The sequence below is a fragment of the Myotis daubentonii genome, chromosome 9 (genome assembly GCF_963259705.1).
Source record: "Myotis daubentonii chromosome 9, mMyoDau2.1, whole genome shotgun sequence".
Classification (NCBI taxonomy): Eukaryota; Metazoa; Chordata; class Mammalia; order Chiroptera; family Vespertilionidae; genus Myotis; species Myotis daubentonii.
Genome location: NC_081848.1, coordinates 7,654,862 through 7,666,187, shown reverse-complemented (window position 1 = coordinate 7,666,187; position 11,326 = coordinate 7,654,862). Strand labels below are relative to the sequence as shown.

Below are 11,326 nucleotides of genomic sequence, written 5' to 3'. Positions count from 1 at the left end.
AGATGAAAAGTTATCAGTCACCACTAGGTGCTGCTCAAGAAGGCCTGTCGCGTGCTCTTATTTTATCCCCATTAAGCTTCTTAACCCTTTAATCTACTTTTTTCTTTTAAAAAAGAAAAACTGACCCATGACAAATGATTACCAAGTCCATCCATTTCCAAAATAGAAGACATATATTTAAATAAAGGCCTCACTGCACACCAAAGGTAAAACAAATGCTTTTATTGCACATTTATAAAATCTGTATAGTGGTATCAAGTGTTCTTCCCTCCCACAATTCCTTTAATTTGCAAATTCCGTTAAAACACAATATCCAAACTGGAGCCTTTTAAAAATGGTCAACAGGAGATATTTCTCTAAATATACACATAGATTTTTTTTTTTCTTTTTACAAACCAACATCCTTTATTTTTCCAAAACAAAAAGGGAGAGGGCATCAAAATGTTCTTTTGGGTCAGCAGCAGCCTTAGACATGTTTCTGACAATTTTCAGGCCCTCGAAAATTAAATGGTTAACAATCATAAAAATGCCATCTTTAACCATCAGTTTGATCTCTGTTTCTATGGGCCTGTTTTTGTTTCGTTTTTGTTGGGGATGGTGGTACTGGGAGGGATGAGTGAAACAGGTAAAGGGAAATACAGCCAGTAATATTGTGGTAAGTTTGCATGGTGACAGATGGTTACTAGACTTAGCACGATGATCACATCATGGGCATATAAATGTCGAATCCCTATACTGTACACCTGAAACTAATATAATATTGTATACCAACTATACTTAAATTAAAAAAATAAAATAAAGGCTCCCTCACCAAAAAGAACAGGATCAACAGTAGGAAACACCCGAGAGTTTACATACATTCACTTTCCCATTTAAAAAAGAAAACCACACAAACCCACTACCGTTAGTCAAGTTTCACAATGTTATTCCATCTAAAGTCCTTAATGCTTTCCTTTCTGTCACTCAGGAGGTTTTCTGGTTTAATTAAAAATATAAATAAAAGAGAGAGAAGAAAGGAGAGGCAGCTTTCTTCTGATTTTTCCGCATCTTCTGGCCACATGACCTTGTATTCTACCCACGCGTAAAAGGGCAGTGGCTTATCAGTAACCCGACTTGCCATCCTGCCAAGAGTCAGGCAAGGTTTCTATTTCTTATCTCTGGCAGTTAAGAATTTTCAAATGTCACCTGTAATAAGGAGGAGCTGTTCATCTGGTTCAGGTTCCGATGATCACCCTTCTATTCTACTGTCAAAAATATTGATGGCTGAAGGGCAATTTAAAAAGTGGCAGAGGCTTAGAAAAGCACACGCATTCCTGTGGGTAGAAGAGGCCCCCTCGGGTCTCCCGCATAATTCAACACCCCTCTCGCTGCCCCTGCCTCTTTCAGGAAAGCCGCGGCAGTGAGTCTGCTCCTGAAAAGGGCAGTTTTATTTCCAATCCTGTTACACACACAGCATGGTTGGGGTCTGGATCTGGATCTTCCTTTTCACCTAATTCCTCTCCCAAGGTAAACACTGGGCAACAGACTTCTGTTCAATGGGCAGGCAACCAAGACCAGGGCAGGCCCTGAACACATGACTGCTTACTTCACGGTCACAGCTGAAACCCCTTGAATCGACTCCATGACGGCTGCAAACCGGCTGCAAAGGTCATAGGGAGAATTGGGTCGAATAGTTGGAGGCTCCTTCAATACAATGATTTCTGCAGAAGGATCTAGAAGCCTGGGTAGAAATTCCCCTAAGCACAGCTGCAGATTCTCTGTGGAGAGAAGATGATGGTTACATATACAGTTAAGTAGAACTCTAGTGAAAACTAATTAAGTCTGAAACTCTATGGGAAGGCCCTCCAGACAGCCCACTGCCCAACCGCAGAGCATTGCTCTGGCCAACTAACAACAGATGGTGACGCCCTCAGGCCCAACCTGGAGCAAAGACCGACTTGTCAAGTACACCAGAGCTTTAGGCAGAGCTGGCCGCCACCTGGCATATGGAAGAACCACACTGTGCTGACTTCATTACTGACAGGACAGATCTTCCAATCACCCTTTTAAACTTTGAGAAAGCAGATGGAACACTCTGTGCCATAAATATAAGGGTGCATGGTCTTTCAAATGATTAAAATATACAGTGTGTGCACAGCGCACTAAATACAGCCATATATCACACATGGCCTACACAGAAACTGAAGACATTAAAAGGAAAGTCACACCTACTAATTACAATAGAATTTTCAATAAATACTATAAACTTGGAGCACTTTTACAAGTCAATAGAATATATATATTTTTTTATTGATTTCAGAGAGGAAGGGAGAGGGAGAGAGATAGAAATATCTATGATGAGAGAATCCTGTACACCCCTTACTAGGGATCGAGCCCACAATCCAGCCCTTGACTGGAATCGAACCTGGGACCCTTCAGTCCGCAGGTTGGCGCTCTATTCACTGAGCCAAACCAGCTAGGGCAGTCAATAGAATATCTTTACATCAGTGAGAAACTAACAGAGAAGATTCATATTAGAATATACACCAACTTTCTAAGTCTATCAAACTCACCTAAAAATAACTAGCCTCACTCCCTAGAATACTTTGGACAAGCACATCAACTGGTTGCCTCCTGCATGGACCGGGGCCAGGGATCCCACCTACATCAGAGGTATGTGCCCTTTACCAGGAATTGAACCCTCAACCCCTCTGTCCACAGGCTGGTGCTCTAACCACTGAGCAACTGGCCAGGGCGCAGCATGAATGAATTTTGATTTTTAAACTATGCAATTGGAGTCCAGATTTTGGCAACTGAAAAGTCATAGAGGTCGGACACTCCTGGAGAGCAGTGACGTTTCACCCAGGGCTTCCTGGTCGTCTGGAGATGCCTCAGCACCGCAGAGGAGGCAGGGAGGTTAGAGGAGCAGAGGCCCTGCCTCCCCACCCCAGGAGAGCAGGTCCACTTCTCACTCCCTAACCCCAGGGGCTCCCATATCCTTTGACGAGGTTTGGCAACATGTGCTATAGAGTGAGCCCACTGTAATTTCTGTCGTTCCCAAGAGCCTTAGAGATTACTGGGAGTGCTAAAAGCAACACACCTGCAATATCTTGCCCCAGGTAAGAGCACCAGTGTTTTCTCATGACCTCAATGGCATCCAGGTCATCCTTGGAGATGTCGTTATTGATGATGAGGTGAATGCAGGGAATGATCAACTCATTCATCATATTAATGCCCTCTGTTACCGAGTGGTCATCATTGGTTTCAAAGAGAGAAGCCGCTTTGGCATTCAGCTCCTACAGATAAAAGCATGAAAAAAAGTCTGAAAAGATAAATAAGAACTTTAGAAGATCCTAACAAGTGGCTGCCAAACTTTACTGCCATTGGAATTGCTGGGGGAATCTCTACAACAGCGGTTCTTAACCTGTGGGTCGCGACCCCTTGGGCGGTCAAACGACCCTTTCACAGGGGTCGCCTAAGACCATCCTGCATATCAGATATTTACATTACGATTCATAACAGTAGCAACATTACAGTTATGAAGCAGCAACGAAAATAATTTGATGGTTGGGTCACAACAGGAGGAGCTGTATTTAAAGGGCCAGAAGGTTGAGAACCATTGCTCTACAAACTATGTTGCTCCTCCTCCACCCATTAGCTGCTGTCACTGGTATGCTGGGCACTGGGACTTGATAAAAGCTCCCAAGGTGATTCTTAGGCAGCTAAGCCTCTGACCCAATGGCCTGAACTTCCAAGTCAAGATCGTGCCTAACACCTGCTTCCACTAAAAGTGGTTCTCAACCTTGGCTGCACCTTAGACTCACCTGGAAATCTTTTTAAAATCCGGATTTCTGGGCCTCATCCTCCGGAAATTCTGTTTCTTTGTTACTAATGTTGTGGCCTCACCCCATAACAAAAAAACAGAATTTCCGGAGGATGAGGCCCAGAAATCAGAATTTTAAAAAAAGATTCCCAGGTGACTGTGATGTGCAGCCACGGCTGAGAACCACTGGTCTATTCAATGGCCTCTGTCTCCACGGAGCAGCAGAACCACCTGCAGAAGACAGGAGGCCGCGCAGGCCCCAGTCTGGCTGCCTGGGAGGGGCCTGTGCGTCTTCCTCGCGTGAAAGTTCCCCGGGTGATTGTGGCGCACATCGAAGGTGGAGAGCCAGCCGGGGAACCAGCCAATTCACTATTACTGCCTACCTGTGGCAGCTGAGCAGGACAGGCCAAATATAACCTGCGTTTGGTGACTTAAAAAATAAAAGTGTACCTCTAATAAAATTCAGATACACCCAATCTACAAGCCTTTCTTCAGCTTCCAAATGCTCCGCCACACCTATAGCCAGTACAGAAATCAAACATAAACCAGAACAAGAAGCTCTTGAGGTCAGTGTATGTCATGACTTAACCTCCTCCACTTGGCAGTAACAGGGCAGCGGTGGAAAGGCCGCCTGACCCCGGGAGGGGGCGGGGCTCGGGAAAGATAAACACAGCACACAACCTGCGGGCAAGCCGCCCTGTGTAGTTTTCTGAAGGGCGAGCACCGCTTTAAACCTGGGGTACACGGAGGGGTGTCGGTCTGCCTTTCCTCGTGACTGCCAACTGTGAACAGGCCAGGAGGCCTTCCCTGGAGTGTGACAGCGACAACACCGGGGGGGCAGGCCAACTCTTACGGCTCCTAACTTCAAAACCTGGAGTCTCTTTAGAAGTCACTAGAACTCTTATCTACCAGCAAGGAACACAGAAGAAACACTGCATTCCTTCAACACACATGTATTACATGTTCACTATGTTCCAGACACAGAGAACATAGCTAAGAGAAAATCTGTGCCCAAGGCCTCACAGGCTGGTAGGAAAGCAATGCGATGAAATGCAGGTACACGTGACAAGCACAGGGACTGAAGAAGAATGATATCCACTAAGCAATTTTAAATAATCTGTTCCAACGTTAAGCTCCTCTTGAGAGTTTGGGAAGATGTGAAAGCTGTTGGAGACTAACTTCCTCCTGGCTTGCAGGACAGTGGTAAAGACAACGAGCAACAGAGATCTGAGGCGTCACAGACAAACACACCAGAAGGCATTTCCTTCGGTATAAAGCGATCACCGACTCCTTCACGCCGCGGCGGGGCCCCTTGGTCAGCAGCGTGGCGTTGCTCTGGTAGGCATACACCAGGTAGGAGAGGGCTTCTTGGTACCTGAGGAAATGGCAGATAACAACAGCTGAGTGTCCTCCAAAACCCAGGGCTTCCACCTCCCTGCCCCTCAGACAAGGACTTCCGTGGCTGCATCATGGAGTCTGAAAGGAGGAGCGGCACCGGGGACTGGGAGAAGCCTGCGGCCAAAGACGGCAGCCAGTCCCAGCTCCTCCACAAACTGGCCCCAACCCAAGGCCAGTCCTGAAAGCTCCCTGGGCCTGGGCTTCCCGACACAGACGTGGGCTAGCTGCTCACGGAGGGCTGCACCAGCTCGCAGGTCCACTGAGTCACCTTCATTTATCACAGAGGAGATCTGGCCACGACGTCTCTTCACTCATACATCTATCACTACTGAAGGATGAGCAGTGTGACATTCAGAGCAACACTGAGGGCAATACTGGGACAACAGAGGCAGGCTGCGCACGTGACAGGGTGGTGTATGCCCGTGACTCAGCATTCCTGGGTGGGGATCGATACATCACAGAGTCCCGACCAACAGTCTTAGCAACATGGAAGGCCAACTTACTTTTCTTTTTGATAGAGTTCCAGGCCTGTCAGGAGATACACAGACACCTTTCGAAACAAACTATAATCTTCATGCCACCTCTGTAAAGGGATGACTCGTGTTAATGATTACGACCACAAACTACTTTCACACGGCCCACCACGTAAGTTTTACACTCTGCACATGTGGCCAGGCACAAAAGCAACAAACACAAAGATTTTCACATAGAAACATATTCAACATTTAGAACAAGTCTACTTTGACCTTAATTTTTAATGTCCTTTTCCTTCCACGGTATTTCGTATGAGCTTTAGAATTTACCATCTTAATTTGCAGCACCCATGTCAAAGTCACTCAGCTCTGGTTTAAATGAATGACCTCTCTAGTTCTGAGGAAACCATCCAGATGTGAGGAAGATGAAAGGACAGGCCGTCCCGTCACAGGACAACACTCAAGCTCAGTGAGTGTGGTGGGCACACCTTAGCTGGCACATAACATTGTTTTACGTACAATACAAAGCTTTAAAAAAAAAAAACTTGTAGTTATATATGCACTTTAATGCACAGAAATTGAATATCCAATATAAAAATATTATTTCCAATATAGGAAACTATTATTTAAAACAAACCCAAACTGTGAGTTCAAGAATTATATGCCTAGAACAGGGCTAAAGCGCGTATTTAAGAAAAGGAAGTGCTGACTCATCTGATGAAGATGGAATAAAGAAGCCTGCTGTGCTGAGGGTAAGAAAAGATCATTCATCTGTTCTTATTCAGGTGGTTTTTTCAGGGGGGAGGACAAGTCACAGAATTGTAAGTTTTGCCTCAGGAATGAATGCTGGAGGCTTTGCAGATTGGAAGAAAAGACCTGACCTTGTACTCCTCCATATTCATGTCGTCTGGACCGATCTCCTTCAGCTTAGCTTGCGCCACCTTCATGATGCTGATGGACCTGTGTGGAACAAGGTTCAGGAAGCAGTGACAGCAGCCAGGGCACAGCTTCCGATCAGGGAAGGCAGCCACTCCAGACCCAGAAGGGGGGGGTTCACCTGAGTAGCCCCTTCTCACCTTTCATCATAGCTCAGATTTTTATCGGCAAACTGTTCCAGAAGGGTCCGCTCCACCACCCTTTTGGGTGCTTCATTCTGGAAGAAGTAGACGAGCACGTGCTGCAGCCGAGGGTCGCTGTGAGAGGAGGGCGCCTCCTTGGCCAGCTGGTAGAGCCTGGAGTACTCTTCGTGGAATGCCTAAGACGACAGCTGGGAGTCAGAAAGGGCGCGCCGTGGGCTCCTGCACAGACACTGATGCCTAAGTTGACAGCGGTTCCCTAACTCTGAGAAGACGCCTAAGAAACCCTCACTGAGGAATTACAGAGGCAACTATGGAGTCTGTAAGGCGTGTGCATTTCATAAGGGATGAAACTCTTCTAGCGTCCTGGCATCAAAGATATACCATATTCATAAGAGACAGTTTTTCATAAAGTTCTCAGAAAAAAAGGTTTAGTTTTAATTATTTCAGGCATATCCTCGAGTCCCAGGGACCACATAAATACAATTTATTTATATACCTTAAATTTTATTCAAGTACCTTAAAAAGCATGGCCCACTTTCTCATATGACAGCCCCTAAGTACAAAGGCAATGTCTCATTAGCTTTACTGCTAGACATTCCCTAAGAACAACAGCAAGCCCTCCCGGCTGGGTGACAGATGGCACTGCTCACCACGGCTGCGTCAGTGCCAGGAGGGGAGGCGCGATCGGTCTGGTGGGCAGCTTATTCATTAGTTAGGCAGGAAAGAGAGTTTTATGCTTTACTTCAATGAAAGACCTCTTTAATCCTATTGTTTACCAACTAATAGAATTACTGCTCCATTATTATAATACCTGTGGTATAAGGAGGAGAAATTAAAAAACGGAGATACCTTAATAAGCCCTGCTTCAGACCCATCTCGGTCAAAGGTCTGACGGGCTTTAGCTATGGCCAGGATGACCCCTTGCATGGCAGGGCTCAGCATCACCTACCACAAGAGGGCACAAAACAGACAAAAAGGAGAGAGGAAAGGTTCAAAAGAAGAGCATGAAAAGACAGGGGAGCAGCCTGCTGAAGAAAGCATGGCCTTGGTCAGCATCCACTGCCGGTCAGGTTCTACACCCATTCCTGTGCACACGGACAGCACTGCCCTCTACACAACGTCACGGTCCACACACTTACTCCTATGCACACGTACAGCCCAAGACAAGCTATTCCTGTGCACCCTCTGCAATGCACAGATGACTACACATGCATGTCTACAACTATCTGTTATGGCACTGCTCAAGGATCAGCTGAGTTAGAGCTCTCGGTGAGGAAGTGTCTCGGTGAGGAAGTGTCTGAGGTGAGAATTCAATTTAGTTCTGTAGTTTGGGTGTATGTCCTAAACACACAAATATGTTAGACTTTTACTAGGATGAACAGGGCATTTAAAATAGTCTGGAAACTAGGGGATACACAAATGTGCTTTATAAGATGAAAACCTTTCAATAATTTAAAACTATATCTCATAGGAAAAAAAAAATCTAAGGGGCAGGATTCATGATAGTTTCTGTGCAGTGACAACTGTGAGGAGCACCTCAACCACGTGGGATTCTACAGCTTCTTCCTAAAGCTTTAGAATGTAAAACAACTCCAATGTACCTCTGTTTGGCTCACTGTACCTCTGTAAATTTTACATGTGGAGGAAAAACAATTAATACTACCAAAGACAAACACTTAAAAAGCAGTTTTTGTCCTAATACCAAACAAGGGACTAAATTCCATCTTTCTGAGCCTTCTAAACTGCAGTGGCCCCCTGGGTAGACATATACTGGGAGCAGTGCACAGGGGGAACAAGGCTATCTTTGTGAAAACAGTAACTAAGGTCAAACCAGAGAGGCCTCGTGTCATTTGTTTCGATAAGAAAGTGTTACTCATCGCTGAACACCTTCAAGCACATGCAGTGACATGAGAGGGGGTAAGACTGACAACAAGCAGCTCAACCCTGCCCTCGGCTCTGTACCTCCTCATCATATCCGTCTGCATCAGCTCTAACCAGAATCCTCCCCACACTGGGAATCTCGACTTCAGACACCTCAGAATGAGGCGGGGCAGCAGAGTCTGCATCGTGAGCCTCTGGGGGCTGCTCTGACTGCTCTGCAAAGTCTGTTTCCGGGGGCAGGGGATTCTTGGGTTCAGCTTCCTTAAGCCGCAGCAGCAGAATGGAGAGAATGAGTAGAAAAAAATGGAGAAATTAAGAGGGACTGGTTAAATGCAGCAGAAACACAGAATCACAGAATGTGAGGGAACTGTGGAAATTACTGAGGAAAGCCGCCCTCTTGAATCAGGGCTCCCTCGGTCATTCTCACCTCACTCAAGGCTGCCTCGACGCCACTCTTCTCATAGGCATGTGCGGTGTTTGCAATGGCCTGGGCGGTCTGCTCCTTGACAATCACAGCGTGCTCGGACGACAGGCAGCGAACCCCGTGGGCAGAGGCTCCTGAAGGCTCTGATAAAGAGTTGGACACAGAAATTAGTGTCTGATGATACGTAATGTCTAGAACGCTCTGTAAAGGCAAGCAGGATGGACACAAAGTTAAATGTACAACCTTTCTAACAAACCTTTAAAAAAATCTATGCAAGTTTCCCCTAGAAACTGTGACTACAAGGAATGGCTCCTTCAGCAAAACCACACTGATGATCCTGTAAAATTTAATGTGCTCCTCCTGACTGGGTCAGATTCCTTTACGCCAAGGTTTCCTACAAACAACATCTGTTAGGAAGATGGACTTTTAAAAAAATAAATTTATATATATATATTTTTTAAGTTCTTGAGCTTTGACACATTTACATTTGCATACAGCATTACAATTAATGCTGTTATAATTTTTTTAAATTTATATGCATAACATTGGCTAATAACATTATAGAATTTTAGGTGTATAAGATTATAATTCAACATCTGTGTAATCTATTGCATGTTCCCCACCCAAAATCTAGTTTCCTTTCATTACCATGTATTTGACCTGGTGGAAGGTCACCTTTGGATAATTGTTTTCATAAAATCCACCTATTAATCCTACCATAATTCCTCTTACAACCTGGGAAATAAGCAAAACTAAACAGAGTAATAGTACAGGTAGCTAGTCTTTCTGCTATTACTCCTACTCATCAGAAATCACGTTCTGAACCATAAGTTATCCCAACAGGTTGTGCAATATCAACTCTATTTGAAATGTATTGTGCACCACTCCATCAGCACAGGGCTGGCTGAAAGAGTGCAGTGTGAATACTATCGCTGGCACACTGCCCTTCTCGAATACCTTGTGGTGTAGAGAAATCCTGTGATGTGGAGTTGGTAGATTCCATTTGAGGAATTTTGCAAGACTGCTCTTCTTCCCACTCCTCTACTTCCTGTTCAAATCTCCAGTTATCTTCCTGAACGTAATGCTTAAGTTCAACAGATAAGGCTTCCAATTCTCCTAACATCTGATCTGATTCATTTGGGACTGCTTCTGAGAAAGAACAAAGATGGAGAAATCAAAAGGTCTTTCCTAATGAAAAATAGATATACACATAATCCATCAGAAGTATTGACAATATAAGGCCAACAGTCAGAGCACATCAATAACAGAGCCTGGCATATTAGTAGGTAGGCACATATTGAATCATCTGTTAAATGAAGGAACGAATGAATGTAAGGATTTGGAACAGAGGCCAATCACTGGTAAAATAGTAAGAATAGACCAAATATTTCCTGGAAATTCAGAAAAATCATTAGATCCACTGAAAATTTCAAACAAAATAATTTTATCAATATAACCACTGCATCTATTATTGATAAGAATATCTATCTAAAGATGGTTAGAGATGAATTCCAATGCATTTATGCTGTCTCAAGTTTCAGGCAATGAAGTGCTATCAGAAAGCAATTTGATACAATAGTTAGATGGTCAATAATACCTGGGTCATTAAAAGCTATAATGAAAAATGGCGCTCTAACCGGTTTGGCTCAGTGGATAGAGCGTCAGCCTGCGGACTGAAAGGTCCCAGGTTCGATTCCGGCCAAGGACATGTACCTTGGTTGCGGGCACATCCCCAGCAGGAGGTGTGAAAGAGGCAGCTGATCGATGTTTCTAACTCTCTATCCCTCTCTCTTCCTCTCTGTAAAAAAATCAATAAAATATATTTTAAAAAACAAACAAAGGAAAATGGCAGGATAGCCCTAGCTGGTTGCTCAGTGGTTAGAGCGCCAGCCCACAAACTGAAGGGTCGCAGTTTTTACAGTTATAAATTATTAGAGAAATAAAAATTGAAAGCATGCAGTAAGGAATAAAGCACCAATATATATTATAAGCATAACTGCTCTTAGCATCAATGTTGATATCTCTCTACCCCTCTCTTCCTCTCTCTCTAAAATCAATAAAAACATTTAAAAATGTATACAAAATGTTACTAAAAAAGGAAAAAACTAGAGAAAACTTAAAAGTCTTTCAATGGGAGGTTGGTTTAATAAATTATATACATACATAATATATATATATTCCATGCAATGGAATGATTATGGGGTTAAAAAGAAAGAGCCCTGGTCGGGTGACTCGGTTGGAATGTCCTCTGTGCCAAAAAAGGTTGCAG

At 44.3% G+C, this 11,326-nt stretch overlaps 1 protein-coding gene across 12 annotated transcripts in view; it reads right to left on the bottom strand.

The window, feature by feature from the left end:
• Positions 1-582: 582 nt before the first annotated feature.
• USP28 (ubiquitin specific peptidase 28) overlaps positions 583-11,326 on the bottom strand; it is a 72,489-nt gene continuing 61,745 nt past the window's right edge. For 6 of the 12 annotated variants that reach the window (XM_059707823.1, XM_059707824.1, XM_059707826.1 and 3 more), the window contains 10 exons: positions 10,015-10,206; positions 9,061-9,200; positions 8,715-8,894; positions 7,602-7,697; positions 6,750-6,928; positions 6,555-6,633; positions 5,704-5,783; positions 5,054-5,177; positions 3,080-3,275; positions 583-1,757 (listed from right to left, as the gene is read on the bottom strand). In XM_059707823.1, coding sequence (XP_059563806.1) covers positions 1,582-1,757; positions 3,080-3,275; positions 5,054-5,177; positions 5,704-5,783; positions 6,555-6,633; positions 6,750-6,928; positions 7,602-7,697; positions 8,715-8,894; positions 9,061-9,200; positions 10,015-10,206 — 1,442 coding nt within the window. In that variant the 3' untranslated portion in view covers positions 583-1,581. Of the gene's footprint in view, positions 1,758-3,079; positions 3,276-5,053; positions 5,178-5,703; positions 5,784-6,554; positions 6,634-6,749; positions 6,929-7,601; positions 7,698-8,714; positions 8,895-9,060; positions 9,201-10,014; positions 10,207-11,326 lie in introns of those variants that run through there. The other 6 variants (XM_059707827.1, XM_059707829.1, XM_059707831.1 and 3 more) reach the window with 4 other exon arrangements.